Source organism: Triticum dicoccoides, chromosome 5A (genome assembly GCF_002162155.2).
Source record: "Triticum dicoccoides isolate Atlit2015 ecotype Zavitan chromosome 5A, WEW_v2.0, whole genome shotgun sequence".
Lineage (NCBI taxonomy): Eukaryota > Viridiplantae > Streptophyta > Magnoliopsida > Poales > Poaceae > Triticum > Triticum dicoccoides.
The window spans coordinates 65,781,969-65,801,874 of NC_041388.1; the positions used below are offsets into that span (position 1 = coordinate 65,781,969).

Below are 19,906 nucleotides of genomic sequence, written 5' to 3' on the forward strand. Positions count from 1 at the left end.
TTTGCCATGAAAACTACTCATAGCAATTATCTGTTGCGCATTCTCCTGGGACTGGTACATTACATGGCAATCTTCAGATAAATGAAACAAAAATGCCATGTCAAACACATGATTCCAAAACCATGTTAGATGTAAAACGAAAAATGTAGGATTTGGACAGAGTCCTGCAAATAGAAAAGGAATGTATGCCATGGGGATCTGAGTAGAGTCAAGAGGCAGCAAAAATGAGGAGCGGCTCCACTGAACGGATTCAACAAGTATAGTTGAGGAACCGAACGAACTAAAAAAAGCACCAGATCGATGGACGAACTCAGTGGCAACAACGGGAAGGAGGGACTGCTTCAACTGCAGGAACGACGCATCCCCGTACTCTCCCTCGCCGCACAGTTCCAGCGAGAAGGGTTGCGGCGGCGGCATAAGCAAAGCCTGGCCCCGATGCCCTTCCATCGCGGAAGGAGCCGGCGCGCTGGCCCTCCTATTCGTACCACCTATCAGGAGCATAGTTGAGAGTACCAAGGTGGTCTAGAATCGCTAGCCCCATCCCCCATGCTCATTCAGTTTTGAGAACAAGGCATCGATGTTCGTCTTTAGCACATGAGATCGCCGATGTACTGTAGTCAATCGTCCTGGTGAGATGGTGTCGGTGGCGAACGTTGTGGTGGTCGGCACTAAGCCTCCATCATCTTCATTGTTGTGTATCGTATCTTAATAGTCTTTTCGTGATGACATGTTTTTTTTATAGATCCTGATATTGATAAGCCGGTTATTTCGTTATTGTTTAGACCTCAGGAATTATTTTTGCAGGAGAGATCTCTAAGAGATTACATGTGTATAATTATGTAGCCATTACATGTGCAATAATCCTACACCCACATACGAGTTACACATGTTCTACTCTCCCTCCTCCCCTGGTTTTCATTGGGGTGACCCTCTCCATCCGTGTTTTCCAATTATACATCTCACATTTGCCCATCCGTTAAATTCATAGGTTATCTTCCACAGGTCTAGCATTACTCTTAGATGTGTATAATTGTATGCATGTATAATTTTTCCCCTTCTGTTAGGGTGTATCTCCTATCGACGACGATTTTGAAAACTTTTCCCTATTCCTCGATCCCTCGTGATTATGGCTCAGACTAACTCAAAGGTGATCACACATTGTTGCACGGTCTTGATTGAGGAGTTGGGGGAGGCAGAAGGGTTTAGGGTTGGTTACTTGACGAGTCGTTCGTCGGGTGAGGAGAAAAGCAATGGAGCAGCGGGCGTTTGGTTCATCGAAGGTAGATGCCAGTTAGGTGGAAGCCACGATGAGAGAATTGGGGTTGCATGAGGAGGATTTAGATGATATCATTCTTTTAGTTTACGTGCATATCTGTACTACTAGTTATTCTGTGGTCATGATGGTACGTCGTGGTTTGGTTTGATTTCATATGCTTGTTGGTTTCATGATAATTATGGCGAGTATCATTCTCTGTACAAGAGGATCATGTTAATTATGAAAAATATAATCGAGCATTGGACGGGAGGATAATATTAATTATGGAGAATATCATTCATTGGAAGGGAAGATCACCATAATTATGAAGAATATCATCTTTTGGGCGGAAGGACCACATTTTATTATGAAGAGTATCATCGAGCATCGGATGAAAGGATCACGCGAATATGTATGCTTCCGCACCGGCAATTAGTTAGTTCCGAAATTGAGGTGGAGCAAGCATTCATGACCATCGGTTCCAGTGGATGCATGAAACATAGGTTCTACTCTATCTATCAATGAGATGCACTATATATAAACAGAACGAAAAAAAGAAGAAGCAATTTGCGAAACAACACCCTCCTTTTTTTTCTTCTGAGAAACCCGAAACAACACCCTCCTAACAACGTGCCCTTGGCACGGGCTGGGCCGAAACGAGGCCCACTTACCACTCCCAACCGTCGGACCCAATGAAATTTGGTTCCCGCTCCCCCTCTTCGTCGGCCGGTCCGTTTCGGTTTCCCCACAAAGTCAGCGGAAAGAGAAAAAAAGGAAAGAAACAAGAAACCCCCACCGCCGCCGCCGCCCCCGCCCGCAACCGCTCCCCGTCCCCCGCCGGAGCAAGCCTGCCACGTCGAGCGGAGGGCGCCCTCCCTCGTCGGCGTTCCCCTCCTCCTCCTCCACGCCTCCACCGGACTCGGGAGGGTTCCCCTCGCTGGTGAGCAAGCCCTAGCTTTCTTGGATTGCTCCCCCGTCTCTGCCGCGCCGCGGACAGCCGAATCCGGCCGCGTGTTCCTGGCGTGATTTCGAACCTAGTTTCCGCCGGTAGGGATCTCCCCGTAATCCCCTAGTCAACTGTTAGCGCGGATTGCGGTATGTTTTGGGGGGAAGATTTGGTCGCTCCGTGTGATTAAAATTTTCCCCTGTTCTCGAACCGTTGGTGCGGGAGATCCGGGCATCCGGTGGAGAGTAGTAAGAAGAGCACGGTCTCTTTTGACCCAAGACCTCCGACTTGCATCGGGTGGTTTGATTGAAAACTGGGGATTTTCTTTGGGTCCCGATAACTGCCACACGTGTGGTGTATCGGGTAGTTGTGCCACACGCCTCGTGTTGTGGCATGGACAGCAACCAGCCCACACATCTACGTGTGGGCAAAACAACTAATGCCCACACACATCTTTTTTTCCCTCCTGAACCCTCTCACACGCGTGCGTGTGGGCGAAGTTGATAACGCCCACACGCCCGTATGTCAGGCCTCGTACCCTTCTGGTCCCGCACGCGACGCGTGACGCCCACCGCGCGCCCGCAGTTGCCATGGTCCAGACCCTCGTCCATGTTCGTTTATCTGCAGTTGCCATGTCGCTGAACTACGGTTGCCATGTCGGATAACTGCAGTTGCCATGGTTGCTCAACTGCAGTTGTCATGTATGGTCTGATCTAATGTAGTTGCCATGATTTCATAACTTTAGGAGTTGCCACATACTAACACTAGGCGGTTGAGAGAGTTGCCATGTGCTCACAAGCATGCTAGGGCAGTTGCCATGTAAAAAGGAAGAGTTGCCATCTGCTTACGTGCACGTTATGGCAGTTGCCATGTACGTGCACGTTGGGGCAGTTGCCATGTACCATGCAAAAACACATGGCAACTCGGTAAAAGACAGTTGCCATCTGCTTACGTGCACACTAGGCAGTTGCCGTGCACCCTGCAAAAACACATGGCAACTCGGGTAAAAAAAGAGAGTTGTCACCTGCTTATAAAGCACATTAGAGGCAGTTGCCATGTGCGCTGCAAAAACACATGGCAACTAGCAGCTTACGTGTGGGAGAGGAGACGAGCGTGTGGGCGAGATGGCAAATGCCCATACACCAGCCCTTGTGCGTGACTGAAAACTGGTGTGTGGGTGAACTGCTAAACGCCCACACACCGGCCCCTCCGTGTGGTAAAACGAATGTGTGGGCGAACTATGTCACACACCACACACACGCCTTGTCCTACGTGGCACAGAAAATCAGCCAAATTATGTCAAGATTCGTGCATATAGTACTGGACGATGATGGATGCGTGTGGTTGAGATGATCAACGCCCACACGTGTGGGCGTTAACATTTCCGTTCTTTTTTGGGAAGTACGTACTGAAAAAATGGGGGATTTTGCAGGAAGGTACCACACAAGGGTATCAGCAGTTGCTGCAGATTTGCTGCTGTAATTTACAGTAGCACTCACACATGTGTTCTTTGAATTTTATGGGGTGTTACTAATATGTTGGAGATTTTCTTTTTTCATGTATAGGATGCTTCTCATGATCTCTTTGAACATTATCTCGGAAGTTTTTTTAGAAATTAAAGAGAGCGTCTTATCGGTTTATCGCTCTACATTTCTGTGCTACATCAGGAGCATTTAACACAGACATGTAGGGATCCTGTCTTCAGCTTGGTAGTTAGTTGTGCATTTCCTTTTATGGGTTGTGGAATCCGTCCTCTCTTTTGCGTTGTATGTGCTTTTTGGTAGAGTGTGGATGGTGGCAAATCAAGTGAAGCATTTTCAATAAATGATGCTGTATTTGGTACTTTCAGATTGGATAGACCATCCTTTGTTGATCAGCTAAGGTTATTTACCTACTTCCATAACTGGCTCTGGTTTTTACTTATGGATTCTTCTTCTATTTCTTGAACATATCCAGTGTATGCAATGGGGAGGAGTTTAAGAGCGGGACGCCATGCAGAACTGGAAGACTCGGTGGCAGATCCTGTCAGCGAAAAGCAAGCCTTCAGAGGTTGGAAGCAGTATGTGAAAGAACTCAACTCGAACACACTCCCACCATTTCTCACCCGCCTTTGTGACCCTGACAAGCCATGCTCGTACTCTGAGGAGGAGCTCTTATGCGTGTTTGAGACTGCTGCGGAAGTCCATGGCTGCAACATTGTGCCACATATCAGCCAGATCGTTTCAGCCATCATTAGAATCATGTCTTCAGTCACAGGGTCCTTGCATAGTGTTGGTTGCTCCAAGGTGATACGCACACTATCACGCTATGTCATTGATCCCCTGGGAACAGAAGAAGAGAAAAGTGGGATCATTAGCTCTCTCTGCAGTCCCTTTTCTGGTTGCTTGATGAGCACCAAGGAGAGTGTATCTTCTGGTTCTGCTCTCTGCGTCACTGCACTTATCCAGTCCAACAATTGGCAATTTGCATCTCATGAGTTAGTTAACGACATCTGCTTAAAAGTCTCAGGGGCCTTAGAGGAGGTATGCTGCCAGACCATTTCACACTTAGGCTTAGTGGTTGCTCTATTAGAACAGAATTGGTTGACACTTGAGCCTTACGGGCGGTCTTTGATAAGATCAGGCTTAAGTATATTGGACAAGAGTACTAAAGCAAGCAATTCTCAGATGATCATCATCCATTCAAATGATATACTCCATCATGAAGACTTTGGATTTGAGCATCATATCTTCTGAGATCAGTAGCATTATCCAAGCTATGGAGCAATTGCGAAATGATTGCATGCCAGAGATCAGCACTCCAGCTTTTCAGGCAGCTGAGACTGCTAATAAACTGTACAAGCAGGAAGAGTGTGGACATGGCAAAAGAATTAGCCCATTGGCAAAATTTCATGATGGAAGACATAGGAGGAGGGGATCATATTCACATTCTGTTATGGATGATGCGGAGATAAGAGACTGCGGTTCAAATGAATCTCTGTACGATGATACACAATCTGTTAATCGGTTCAGAGACCATGATTCCCAACCTTCAGTGGGGCAATACTCAGGTGTACCTGTAAGTGCACGGGTAAGGAGGCGACTGTTGAGTAATGGTTCTGACAGACAGCATCAAATGTCCAGTGATGAGTTTCCTCGCACTATTGTATCTGATTATCGTGATGGTGTTGGTGTGCTAGCACAATATGGTTCTGCTGGTCTGCTAGATAAGTCAGTGAGGAGGTATTCAGATGTATCAACAAGGATTGCTGATCCATGCCCTATGTGTTTAACACCCCGAACTACTAATCGATGCTCTCAGGTATACAGTACATCTTAATTGATTGATGACTTGATTGCCTTCTCATATGTACGAGCAATTATAGTAACTTTGGGGCTTATCGTGTCAAGTTATGGTGTCTGAGTTAGCGTTTGTACTCTGTTCTGGAATGGTATCTTTCAAATGATAGGAATAACAAACTTTTTGATGTATGGTACAAAAGGAACTTACTAATATCATGCGCAAAACAGATATCCTGCACGTATACAGAACAGATCCTCCACATGTATGTTGTAGATTGCTTATGGTATTTCCATTGATGCATTGAAGAACTGTTTCTTAGTGGTTCCACTTTATACATGCTTTTGGGCTGCAGAACGAAATTGCAGAAGCCTGACTTTTTTTTGGTACAAATAAATTTACAGCTCTTTCTCTTTCTCTTTCACGGACTTGTTTCAGATATCAAGGCGAGGAACTTTCTCAGAAGATGTTTGGATGCAGTCAACCCCAAGGAAGCAGCTCCAGTTTCATAGCTCTAGCAGTGAATCAAAAAGAGATACTCACAGATTACCCGACAGCCCATCTCTGAGACGGATACGGCACTGTTCAGGACAATGTACAAATGGTGAAGTTGAGGAAAGGAACGGCTACTGTGATTCTGTTCAGCATGACAGCCAGTGTCATGCACAGAGCAATGATACCTCGATAGAAGATCTGAAGCTACCACCAACCAACAGTGAGCGTTCTGACAGTGCAGGCGAATCTCGAAGCGAAGAATGTCGAGCTGAGAACGAGAAGATGACCAGAGTCAGGAAAGGGAGCAGAAACTGCTCTGGCACCCTACTTTTTCTCCTTGTCTGTGCTGCAGTGATACTGGTCGTTGCGCTCTTGCTAGCTTGGTGGAAGGAGGATCAGAGGGAGCTGTATGTTGTACCCACGTAGTAGCGTCTTTCTGCCCGTATGCAGGTTGTTCTTCGATGTGCGTTGGCTTTGGTGTAGATTGCAAGTTAAAGTGGGGTAAGGGTTGAGAAGTTGTGTCGATTTAGTCGAACAATAGACGATAGTGATAGTTTGCTGGATTGTACATTCTGATTGTTGGCATGAATACCATGATAGTTTTGTGTTCAGTGGGAAGCTGACGCGTAGCACATAATATACCTTGCTGCATTTTCTGATTTACTCTACTTTATAGCATTTGTTTTACAGAGTATATGCAGCTAGTGTAGCAGATACATGAGTGGCATGTAGTCTTCTACTGGTGTTGATGGTATTGTGTTAGACAAAAGGATAGATAGATAGAGTTGTAGTTTAAACTCATATATCTCTTTATATCTCTTTCTATCTGTTTTCAAACTACTTTCCTCGATCTCCTGTAATCTAGACGTATCCTAGCGATCGTCTCAACTTGTACGCCACGGCAGGCTGTTCGCCAGAGTCAATATATACCGCGGCCACCTACGGGTGGTAGTACGCTTCCCATATCATCTATCATGGTAATCAGAGCATCTTCTTCCTAGATCGAGAGAAAAGAGAAGAGATCGCATCTAGCCTCGCCATGACTACCGCCTCCACCCAACCCTGCACCATGAGTGCGCTCACCACATCCCTTGCCTCCGCCTCCACCTTTGCCCCCTCATCATCCAGCGCCTCCCACGCCATACCCCTCGGGCCATCACCACAGGAGAAGCTCACGAGGAATAACTTCCTCATGTGGAAAGCCATCGTGTTGCCGCAAATCAAGGGCGCACAGATGGCTCACCACCTTGATCCGGCGAGCCAGGCGCCACCGGAGACACTCACCATCACCAAGGAGGGCAAGGAAGAGCAGATCGCCAACTTCGCCCGCGTTCTCTGGTATGCACAACAGCAGCAACTTCAAGGTTTTCTGATGGGCTCTCTGTCTCGCGAGATACTTGCACAGGTTGTCACTCTTCAGACACCGGCGGAGGTGTGGGCAGCGATCCACGCCACCTTTGCTGCCCAAACTCAGGCGCAAGCCATCAACACACGCATAGAGCTCACAAATCTGAAGAAGGGGAACCTGAGCATGACGGAGTATCTTGCCAAGATCAAGATGCTTTCTGATGAGATCGCATGCACAGGGGCGGCGCTCGGCAATGCTGAGATCGTCTCTCATGTTCTCGCTGGACTTGACCTCGACTACAATCCGGTGGTCTCGGCTCTTGCAGCACGGGTAGAGCCCGTGACTGTCCAGGAGCTGTTCAACCAGCTTCTCAGCTTCGACGCGCGGCTCAACCTTCTTCACGGCATGAACGTCCGCCAGTCATCTGCCAATGCGGTGTCCCGCGGCCGTGGAGCAGGCCGTGGGCGCGGTCACCAGGGCCGCAGTCGCAACGGCAGCGGCGGTGGCAACGGGCGAGGGCGCGGGAGCAACGCCCGATCTGGGAGCAGCGGCTTCAACAACACCAACAACACCGCTCCTGGATCCTCTTCTTCACCTCGGGTCCGGTGCCAGCTCTGCAAGAAACCAGGCCATGAGGTCATGGATTGCTGGCACCGCTACGACGAGGACTACGTTCCTGATGCACGCCATGCTGCAGCAGCAATCCGTGAGCAGCAAGGAGGAGATGGCACTGTCTGGTATGCCAACTCAGGCGCCACTGATCACGTGACTAGCGAGCTGGAGAAGCTCGCTATGAGGGAAAAGTACTATGGTGATGACCAGATTCACACCGCAAGCGGTGGAGGTATGAAAATAAATCACATCGGCCAAGCCTCTATTAATTCCCCTACATCTAACCGTGATCTAATCTTAAAAGATGTCCTTCATGTCCCTCAAGCCGACAAAAACCTTGCCTCTGTGTCTCGCTTAACTACCGACAACAATGTTTTCTTTGAAACTCACCCTACCTATTTTCTTATAAAGGATCGGGCAACGAGGGAGCTCATTCATCACGGTAGATGCATTGGAGGGCTCTACCCCATCACATCCGGAGCACTTAGTAAAAGGCGTCGTCGTCAAGTCTACTCCGTCGTCAAGCCCTCCTTGGCAAGATGGCATCAAAGATTAGGTCATCCATCGTCGGTCATAGTCAAGCAAGTAGTGAATAAAGACAATCTTCCATTGTCCTCTAGTCAAAAAGATGAGTCTGTTTGTGATGCTTGTCAGTGTGCAAAAAGTCACCAACTTCCTTATCCTAAGTCAAATAGTGTGTCTTATGCTCCTTTGGAACTTATTTTCAGTGATGTATGGGGATATGCAAGAGATTCTTTTGGAAGAAAAAAATTCTATGTTAGTTTCATTGATGATTATAGCAAATTCACTTGGATATATTTGCTTAAATACAAATCTGAAGTTTTCTCTATCTTCCAAGAGTTTCAGAAGTTGGTTGAACGCCAATTTGACAGAAAAATCAAAACAGTCCAAAGTGACTGGGGAGGGGAGTATGAGAAACTCAATTCATTCTTTCGCAATATAGGTATTGCTCATCATGTCTCTTGCCCTCATGCACATCAACAGAACGGTTCAGCCGAACGCAAGCATCGGCATATCATTGAAGTAGGACTATCTCTCTTAGCCCATGCATCTATGCCACTGAAGTATTGGGATGAAGCCTTTATCACTGCCACTTATCTCATAAATCGTTTGCCTAGCAAAGTCATAGGTAATTCTACTCCTTTGGAACGATTGTATGATCAAAAACCCAACTACAATTCTCTGAAAATTTTTGGGTGCGCGTGCTATCCAAATCTTCGTCCTTATAACCAACATAAGCTTGAATTTCGCTCAACGCAATGTGTTTTCCTTGGATATAGCAATCTTCACAAAGGGTATAAGTGTCTAGAAGTATCGTCTGGGCGCATATATATTTCACGGGATGTTGTATTCGATGAAACAATTTTTCCGTTCTCTAAACTCCATCCCAATGCCGGAGCTCTTCTCCGAGCAGAAATAGCCCTCCTTCCAGATTATATGCCTAATTCTGATCATGGGGGGGAATTATGCCAGGCTGCAGATGTGATTTATTCAACAGAAAAATTAACAGAAAAATTTAACCCAGATGCTAAGTGTGCAGATAGCCATGATTTTATGCAAGGAGAAGGAGACAAAACAGGCGCTGGATCCCAAGAGGATTTCCCTGGCAGCATCTCTGTGCGATCCGAGGCAGATTCCCCTGTCAGCGCTCGATCCGAGACAGAGCGCGGCGCCTCGCGCGCGACAGACGGGCCGGTGGCCGACCGGCTGGGCCCCGCCAGCCCCGCCAGCTCACGTGGTACGCGGGCGGGCGAATCACCACGGGCCACGACCGAGCGGGCCGGCGCAATGGCCGACCAGGCAGCAGGCATGGGGGCCAGCCCTGGCGCTGCGCGCAGCCCGTCCGAGGAGGTGGCCTCAGAAGATGCTGCGCGAGTCACGAGCGGGATTCGCTCCTCGGATCGGGAGCAGATCAGAACAGTTGATCAGGCGGGATCTCCTATGGCTGATCATTCTGCTGGCTCTGGTGTGCCGGAGCCTTTACGTCGCCAAACAAGGTCACAGTCTGGTATAGTTCGAGAGAAAACATACACAGATGGAACCATAAGGTATGACAAAGTTAAACGTGCCTTTCTTACTAGCACGGGTGAGCCAATTCATTTGCATGATGCACTTGCTAGTCAAGAGTGGAAGAAAGCCATGGATACTGAGTATGAAGCACTCATGAAAAATAAAACATGGCGTTTAGTACCTCCAAAAAAGGGTCAAAATGTGATTGACTGTAAATGGGTTTATAAGATTAAGAAAAAGTCTGATGGTAGTATTGACAGATACAAAGCCAGATTAGTTGCTAAGGGATTCAAGCAACGGTTTGGTATTGATTATGAGGATACGTTTAGTCCTGTTGTTAAATCAGCTACTATTCGTCTTGTACTGTCTATTGCCATTTCCATAGGTTGGAGTCTGCGTCAGCTAGATGTTCAGAACGCGTTTCTTCATGGTGTTCTGGAAGAAGAGGTTTTTATGAAGCAACCACCAGGATATGAGAACAAAAACACACCTTATCATGTTTGCAAGCTAGAGAAAGCCTTGTATGGTTTAAAACAGGCCCCAAGAGCCTGGTACTCGAGGTTGAGCACTCAGTTACAACAGCTTGGGTTTACACCTTCAAAGGCTGACACTTCATTGTTCTTTTATAACAAAGGCAACATCACTATGTTTGTGCTTGTTTATGTTGATGATATTATTGTTGCTAGCTCAAGTTCAGATGCCACCACTTGCTTGCTTAAGGATCTGAAGGTAGAATTTGCTCTCAAGGACTTGGGAGATCTTCACTATTTTCTTGGTATAGAAGTTAAACATGTGAAGGACGGTATACTTATGACTCAAGAAAAATACACTGCTGATATACTCAGGAGAGTAGGTTTGGAAAAGTGTAAGCCTGTAAGTACACCCATCTCAACTTCAGAAAAGCTCACAATTGATAGTGGGGTAGCACTTGGACCAGAGGATGCAACAAATTACAGAAGTGTTGTGGGTGCATTACAGTATCTGACTCTTACACGTCCTGATATTTCTTACTCTGTGAACAAGGTATGTCAGTATTTACATGCACCTAGTACCACTCATTGGACAGCAGTTAAAAGGATTGTGAGATATCTTAAGTTTTCAGAGGGACTTGGGCTTCAAATTACCAAGTCTCCATCTACACTTGTTACTGCTTATTCAGATGCAGATTGGGCTGGGTGTGCTGATGATAGAAGGTCCACAGGTGGTTTTGCTGTATTTCTGGGAACAAATCTTGTGTCATGGAGTGCAAGAAAACAGGCTACTGTCTCGAGGTCTAGTACTGAGGCTGAGTATAAAGCTCTAGCAAATGCTACAGCTGAAGTAATGTGGATTCAAACTTTGCTGTATGAGCTTGGGATTAAAACTCCACGAGCTGCAAGGTTATGGTGTGACAATATTGGTGCAACATATCTCTCAGCTAACCCTGTTTTTCATGCACGAACAAAGCATATTGAAGTTGACTTTCATCTTGTTCGAGAAAGAGTATCTCAAGGACTTCTTGACATAAGGTTTATTCCAACTGGTGATCAGCTGGCTGATGGGTTTACAAAGCCTCTCACAATGAGAAAATTGGATGGCTTCAAGTACAATCTGAACCTTGGTAAGTTCCCGTAGAGGTTCGATTGAGGGGGAGTGTTAGACAAAAGGATAGATAGATAGAGTTGTAGTTTAAACTCATATATCTCTTTATATCTCTTTCTATCTGTTTTCAAACTACTTTCCTCGATCTCCTGTAATCTAGACGTATCCTAGCGATCGTCTCAACTTGTACGCCACGGCAGGCTGTTCGCCAGAGTCAATATATACCGCGGCCACCTACGGGTGGTAGTACGCTTCCCATATCATCTATCATATTGTTCACCCAATTTCATTATCATCTGGATAGAAGTATCCAATGTAGTACTCCCTTCGTCCTATAATGTAAGTCTTACATTATGGGATGAAGGGAGTAGAAGCTAGATTGACAAGGAAATGCAAATGTTTCCTTGTCCAATAACACAGTCGTGGGGAATTACAGAGTATATGCAGCTAGTATATGAAGATAGGTCAGCACCGTTGCGGGGAACTCAATCCTGCCTGGTTCCAAGACAGGCGAGCTCAAGGAGGAGCTCCGTGGCGATGGCGTGTAGGCGGCTCGGTTGGCGTTTGACGTCGACGGAGCAGTTCCTGCGACGACGGCAAGGTCAGTGGAGTGGCGACGCAGGTGGCTGTTGTGGCTCTCGAAGAGACGGCAACGAGGTCCGGCCATCGGCTCCAGGACGGGCTGGACATCTTGAGCCTGGCTGGTGCATGCGAGGCATGTGTCTCACGAGTAGGCCTCAGGATGCAGGTCTTTAGCTATTGATTCGGCGTTTTTTTCTTGTTGCAAAAAGACAACATGCAAACAAAGACATCATTTTTTAGACATAAACGCCTTGCCCGATTCTATTGTACAGAAACAAGTACCTGACAATATTCAGATTAACATCCCACGTATCTTTCCTTGTTCCACAAGCTGTAACATCACACACATCATCCGTATCCGTTTGCACAACCCATCGGTTTCAACAATTCACCGGCATCTCATTCACCCACATCATCCGTATCCGTTTGCACAACCCATCGGTTTCAACAATTCACCGGCATCTCATTCACCCACATCATCCGTATCCGTTTGCACAACCCATCGGTTTCAACAATTCACCGGCATCTCATTCACCCATATCATCCGTGTCCGTTTGTACAACCCATCAGTTTCAACAAGTCACCGGCATCTCATTTACCCACATCATCCGTATCCGTTTGTACAGCCCATCAGTTTCAGCACCTCATCCGTATCTCCGCAGCATGAAGCATCAGTTTTTATGAAGAGGGGGCCAGTTCTTCCACCATCCTGGCAAAAAAAATGCAAATTGTAATCATCCCACTTTGTATTAAATCTATTCAAACGGACGACTAGCACAACCTGAATACACAATGAAGAACAAGCAGGTAATTATAAACACCAAATACACCTTACATTTTTTAAGTAATTATGTCACTCTATAGTTAATCCCATTATCAATCTTGCTGTTCAACATCAATCAATACATTACCTATTAGATGTGTATGTTTTGTGTATCAAAAATCAAGAGGGAGTGTTGATGGAGATAAAGGTAACATGCAGTTTTGTTTTTCATTTTTAGCAGTACAAGTTTACAGTCAGCTCAGCTCCTTACTTTTATGTAAGTTCTTATATCTAAAAATTGTCTAACATATGCAGCAGGTCAGCTAGTCTCGTATGTCGCGTCATCCATCCACCAAGTTGCCTATAACCCCATACACTAAGTCATTTCATCCATCCATTGAGTCGCCTAACCCACATACTCTAAATCGCCTAATCCATCACTAAGTAACCCCATCTATGAATCGTGGGAGGGTATAGGTAACAACACTGAACATTTGTAGGCAAATTTTAGGGGATTTTTTGTAGGCAACAACACTGATGAATTGTAGGATGGCATACGCAACAACACTGAACATTTGTAGGCATATTTTAGGGGATTTTTTGTAGGCAACAACACTGATGAATCGTGGGAGGGGATAGGCAACAACACTGAACATTTATAGGCAAATTTTAGGGAATTTCGTAGGCAACAACACTGATGAATCATAGGAGGGGATAGAAAACAACACCGAACATCTGTAGGCAAATTTTAGGGGATTCTGTAGGCAAAAGCATTGATGAATCGTGGAAGGGGATAGGCAATAGCACTGAACATTTGTAGGCAAATCGCGGAACAACGAGAAGGAAGTATTGAATCGCCTAAAACCCTACTAGCAAAGCTGCCTAAATCCGACAATTTATTGGACGTCACAGGCAATAGCACACTCTCTTTTTGCATGGACTTGTTAAAAGACAAACCAAAATCAGTTGCCTACCACACAGTTTCTTCTTTTTAACACTTTGGCTCGACTTATATTGAAAATTTGCCTAACTATAGTAATATATTTTCCCCACATGCAACAGGGGCAAGGCATTGAAGCAAGAGTGTTGATTCAAGAGATCAGTCTACAGATGATCATCCATCTGCTAAAAAGGGTATGGCAACTACGCATCCAATTTTGCAACATAAGGAACAGCAGGAACGGTAATATCATGCTTCTTTTGTCAATGTCGTGTTTTGGGGCAACTACGTTTATAAAACAGGGGTGTGGGAGAGGAGAAGTTCAATCTATGGGGATGGGGGCAACTATACATGGCTTTCCTGTGTCTACATTGATTTTTTTTCTTCTCTCATGGTTCTTTTTTAGAAAGGAAGCAAACATGGCTGCACACATTCAGCATGACATGAAATGATGTGAGTTAATAGAATCTCTTGTTTCACACACACAAAATAGTAATTAGCACTCAACAGTAGCAGAACAGGCAAGAAGCTCTTACCTGCTCGAAATTCATGGCAATAAAACTTATGGCGATCGATATCTTCTTGTGTGCACAATCTTGTTTCACAACCTTTTTCATCACACTGAACTGTGGAGCCCTTCTGGTGCTTCCTAGAGTGCCATATTAGATATAGGAAGGCAGGATATAAGTCATAGCGCAGGAGATAAGTCATAGCCACCATGTGAAGTTACGGTCATCTAGATATTGATAAATACTTACATTGCCTCTGCGAAAGTGATACCGACGTTCCTCCCCAAGCTCGATCACACAGAAGTGGCACACGACATTTCCTTTGGGACAAGTATCCCGGTAGCGACAATAATCAGCGTACGCATCAACCACATTAAGAGGCACCACTGTGTCGCCCATGATCTACACATAAAATCGGAAACAGATACAATTAGCCATATTCGTGAACAAAAAAAACAGAAACATACTTCAAAACAAAGATAATGACAGGCGTGTGTTGAAGAGAGAGCAAAATTGGGAGTTACCTGTTCCTCTCTGATAATAACAGGAGTGTCAGCCTTCTTGGTGTTCAAAGCTGAGTCGTCGATGTCCATGTCCTCGCTGTCCGTGTAGAGCTTGAGCTTTGGCCTTCGGTTCTTTGGAGTGACTGATGTGAAAAACAAAGATCCGTCATGTTTCAACATAGTCAGAGTGAAAACATGTGCAAAACAGAGTGAAAAACTGAACATGTGCTCTGTTCATGTGGAAGAACTGAACAATTGATCTTTTGTTAACTGAAAAGGCTAAAGATTTACTGTGTGCAAGTGCAGACATTCAATTTATTCAGAAACTGAATGTTCTCTGTAAGTGCAAACAATTACTCCCTCCGTCCCATAATGTAAGATGCTGTGTCAAAAAACGTCTTACATTATGGGACGGAGGGAGTAGTTTTTATTCAGTTTGCACTTGCAGACATTCAGTTTTCACTTGATCTTTACTGTCCACTGCAAGTGCAAACATTCAGTTTTTACAAGTGCAAAACCTTTAAGTTCAGAAACTGAAACTTTTTTTTTGTGTAACTAGGAAAAATGGAAGTATATGCAATGTTTATTCAGATAAAACTGAACATTTTCTTTGTTTAACTACGAAAACTGAAAATATGCTCTGTTTTAGTGTAGAATCTGAATTTCTGCAAGAGTGACACAGTAATGAATAATCATTGTAAAGAAGTAAGCTACTAAACCTATATGTGTTAATGTATTTGTACCATTCATGTTCTTTATAGTGATACATGTTCTTCATTACATGTGCACACAGATACATGTAAACCTATATGTGTTCATGTTCTTCATTACATGTGAAATAAATCAGCTGCAACTAGTTCCAGGATAACAAAATGCACACGAAGAAGCAAGCTAACCTTACCACGCAAGAACCACTCTACAACATATGACAAAGCAATGCAGTATGCTATATGACTAGCAAAAAGGCCCATGTAACATTAATTCTTCCATTACCTTTCATGAGATTGGGTTTTTTATGACCCTGCTTCTTTGCAGAACTATTATCGACTTGGTGAATATCATACTTCAAGCTTAGCTGACTTTGCACCATCAGTTCTTTAAGTCTGTCAGTGAAACACTTGACCCGCGCGTCGCGGCGGCGCTCAACTCCTGATGTGCGGTCACCAGGAGGGATCTCCTGGAACAACGGATCGTCAGGTGATTTCATATCCAGAGCTTTTGCGCATGCTTTGGCAGCACTGTTGTATTGTCCTGCTGCAATCATCAGCTCGATCCTGAACAAGGCTACAACCAAGGAGTTGCCAAAGGTGTCTGCCATGCACAGAGTTTCTTTCACAAGCTTCTCATAATACTTGCAACTGGTACTGTTGGATTTCTCAGCAATCTCTCTGTCTAGATAAGGTTCAAGCATCACAGCGCGAGCAGAAAATGGGTACTTGGAAGCTAGAACGGATGACAAGTGCTTGGCCTGTGCAGCAAACCCATCCCGAACCATCTTGAGCAGCACCTTGGAACGAGAGTACACCTCAACCTCGCAGTTATGCAAAAAAACTGCAAGCTCTTCCTGTGCCGAACTGTCATCTGGGAGCACCCAAGGATTCGCCACATCAGGGCTGTCAGGGAAGTTGATGCGGACGGCCGAAATCAACTCCATGTGGCCTTCCGCCTCATGGCCGCAAAGGGCGAGCGCCCGCCCACGGCTTGCCCGGGTGTATGCGCACTTGGGGGCCAGCTCTACAGCCTTGGCGTACAATCCGGCCGCTGTTTCACGACAGGCGCGCACGTTAGCCCTCATCCTGGCGCTGTAGTCATCGAATCCCTTTATGTCGTCGTGGTCCTTGGTGGCGAGGTCCGCAAGGGCGGCCTCGACTTCATCAGCAACAGCCTCGTGGATATTACCGACGAGGTTCAACGGGGCGGGAAACATAGGATACCTATCCTTGAGGTTCCACGCGAGGTTGACGGCGCCCTCGGTATCCCCGGATCTCCTCTTCCCGAGCGCCTCCACGCAGGCTTCCTTGATGGCCCGATGCGCCGCAGCAGCGGCGGCCGCGGCGGTCGCGGCGGCGGACCGGTCTCCTCCGCTCACCCGCTTGTCCGTGGGTCTGTTTCGCCCTCCCATGGTTGTGGAATGGAGGTTCGGAGGCTAGGGTTTTGGGGGCGGCGGGCTGGATTTGGCGAGCGGGCGGCGGGGGAAGACGCCCGGTAACGAAGGGGGTGGGCGGGGATAAATTTGGTAGGCACGCTGCCGTCCCTTTCCTTGTGATGTACTGTGAGGCAACGCCCAAAATCCCAAATTCGAATCCAAACGTAAGCGGCACGAAAGCTAGTGCTATTCTGATGTAGCGGAAAATTCGTTTATTACGCTGTGAGCAACGCCTGAATTTTAGCCCTGTGTTTGGAATCCCGACTTTGTCACCTAAAATTCATTTTTTGTTCTAAAAAAACTTGTCGGCCGGCTCCTGACGTAAGAGCATCTCTAGCAGACCCCGTATAATATGCCCCAACCCATAAAATAATCGTTAAAACATAGATACGCGTGAAAAAATCGCCCGATCAGATATGTAAACACGTCGGACCCTAGCCACATCCACCTCCTCCCTCTTTGCGCCGCCAGCCCGAGTCCATCCACCTCTATCCTGCTCCGTCGCTCTTCCCACGCCGCCCGGCTTCGCCATGGCTCGTCAAAATAAGACGATGTATGCCATGTTGGCCGATTTCAAATTTGAGGATGAGATCCGGACGAGGCATGCTGCCCACGTCGCAGTCGGCCTGCCTCCGGACTCATCAGAGCCGAAGGAGGAGGAGGAGGAGGAGGAGTCGAACAAGGAGGAGAAAGAGGAGAGCATCAGTCAGCTCCGATGGAGGTGGCGGATCCCAAGGAGGACGAGGCGGAGCAGCCATAGGAGGAGTTGGTGCTGGCTCCGGCACTACTTAGTAGCGCTGGATATAGTGCTAGTAGTAACATGGGTGGTCGTGCTACTACTACGGTGCTATAGCTAAACCTTAGCAGTAGCGTGGGTTTACCAGCACTACTATTAAACTTGCATAGCAGTAGCGTAGGCTCACCGGCGCTACTGCTAAATTTGCATAGCAGTAGCGTTGTTACCAACACACGCTACTTATAAACCAACTCCTCTATTTTTTCTACGTATTGTCGTTGTATTTGTAAAGATTTTACACGGTTGTCTCATCATATACTTTTATAATCATGATGAGTTATTATATCAGTGGGTGAAAGAGACATGGATTAGATTCAAATGGAGTCAACATGGTGCAGATCGAAAAGTACTACTAATCCAAACTAAATGATCAAGTTTGGATTAGTAGTACTTTCGATCTCCAACATATTGCCTCCACTTGAATACAGTCCACGCTTATTTCACCCATTGATATATATAATAACTCATCATACTCATATGACAACTCAGCATCATCATCATAATAACAAGTTATGCTCATCATCATCATAGTCATCTAACAACTTTTACTCGTTATCATAATAACAAGTCATACTCATCATCATCATAGTCATAACCAACCCTAGTTAATAGTTCTTACCACATGATCATGAGTATTAGCTAGGACCTGCTACCCCTCTCTAAGGTAACATAGCACAAAACAAACATAGCCCCTGACTCTCCATTATGGAGAATGGAGATTATCATGTCTCCAGTTCATGGGCTTCACACAATGTTGCTTCCAAGTAGCTCCCTACGATCATTCGTAACTTTTTTCCATTATTTGATTGTAAGGTCTTCAGCTATTCGAGAAATCTTGTATGAACAGCGGTGACGCCTAGGCAGACTTGGCCGTAAGCTAACAACATCAATGTGACCTTCCATATACATCAGATCAGGCACACAGTCCTTCGGGAGTATCTGTTGAAGAGCATAATAGTAACGTGGTTAGCAATGTAGCTTAGCTTTAGAAAAATGTATGCAAAAGATGCACTGGTGTCATAATATTAAAAAATCTTACTGTCACATTTCCATGGATGTTGCCGTAGTTTAACACGTGGACTAGTGGCATGTATTGACCATAATGTGGAGGAGTTTCATAATTCTTATTGTAAGTCTCAACATCGATAATAAATGAGACAAGATGATCTTTCTTCCTATAAGTTAGTTTAGAGCCATCAATGTAGTAAGTTTTGTCTACTACTTTTCGAATATTTTTGAAGAATGAAAATAAGCTGTCAATGGAAATATATAAGCTGACAACTATATAAACAATTTAAATTACTTAATAAATATGGTTGAGAAACTCACATAGAGGTAGAAGTGGAAGCGTATCAACAATGACCCAAATGTCGATATTATCTTCATCGACATTATCTTTGTCGATGTCATCTTCAGGATCACCAAGATCGAAGGTGACATGCATACCCTCCTGAAAAACCATATGTCTTGCACAACAAACACTACAAAGAGCCTGTTAATCCATGACAGATTGCTGATGACATTTCCAGATACTGTCATGGATGAGTTGGTACAGCCCCGCAAGCCCGCTGAAGCCCACTAAAGCCCGACTAATTATTCCTCGTACAAAAACCTAACCCTAACACCCTCCTCTTTGGCCCCTCTCCCTCCACCGCAGCCTCCTCCCAATCTCCCAACGTCTCCAACACATCGCCCCCAACTCACCGCCTCCCCCCTCCCACACACTACTAGGGAAAACCTTAGTAGTGGCGCGGGTTTTGTTGCTATCAGTAGTGCGTATAGCCGCACTACTACTACGCCGCTACAGCTAACTGGTAGTAGTAGCACAGTCTAACCCAGCGCTACTACTAGTAGCCGTATCAGTGGTGCTCTTCATGTCCCTACGCTACTACTATGTATCAGTGGCGCTCTTCATGTCCTTGCGCTACTACTATGTATCTGTGGATGCGTTTGGATGTTGGGTTATCCCTCTGTGGGACAGGGATAGCCGTTTTTTACATGGATGCCAGTCGTTTGGATCACGGGCGAGTTGGGATAGGGATGGTCAGATGCTTTGAATATTCGCCCAAAACACGGCTACGCGCGTCCGCGAAAATCTCGTGGATGTGGGCATCCCGCCG

At 45.9% G+C, this 19,906-nt stretch overlaps 1 protein-coding gene and 2 pseudogenes across 3 annotated transcripts; 2 read left to right on the plus strand and 1 right to left on the minus strand.

Annotated features, from left to right (window-relative positions):
* The first annotated feature begins 2,007 nt into the window (after positions 1-2,007).
* LOC119299340 lies at positions 2,008-6,677 on the plus strand (annotated as a pseudogene).
* An 889-nt stretch (positions 6,678-7,566) lies between these two features.
* On the plus strand, positions 7,567-7,705 carry LOC119304645 (annotated as a pseudogene).
* A 4,277-nt stretch (positions 7,706-11,982) lies between these two features.
* On the minus strand, positions 11,983-17,058 carry LOC119299341. 3 transcript variants are annotated; one of them, XR_005146160.1, is made up of 6 exons: positions 15,838-17,058; positions 14,866-14,987; positions 14,591-14,743; positions 14,369-14,498; positions 12,412-12,838; positions 11,983-12,324 (listed from the first exon to the last, which is right to left on the minus strand). XR_005146160.1 is itself a non-coding variant. In XM_037576576.1 (5 exons), exons 1-5 carry the CDS (start codon positions 16,964-16,966, stop codon positions 12,801-12,803), a joined length of 1,572 nt encoding a protein of 523 aa, XP_037432473.1. In that variant the 5' UTR covers positions 16,967-17,058; the 3' UTR covers positions 11,983-12,800. The 3 variants fall into 3 exon arrangements, 1 of the variants encoding a protein (XP_037432473.1); XR_005146161.1 differs by having other exon boundaries at positions 11,983-12,838; positions 14,369-14,481; XM_037576576.1 differs by having other exon boundaries at positions 11,983-12,838.
* Positions 17,059-19,906: the final 2,848 nt, after the last annotated feature.

Coding starts and splice junctions, on each gene's coding strand:
- LOC119299341 (XM_037576576.1), bottom strand. CDS start 16,966: ATGGGAGGGCGAAACAGACCCACGGACAAGCGGGTGAGCGGAGGAGAC. Junction 14,988..15,837: donor AAAACCCAATCTCATGAAAG/GTAATGGAAGAA, acceptor TTTTCACATCAG/TCACTCCAAAGAACCGAAGG. Junction 12,839..14,368: donor TTGCCATGAATTTCGAGCAG/GTAAGAGCTTCT, acceptor TTTTTTTGCCAG/GATGGTGGAAGAACTGGCCC.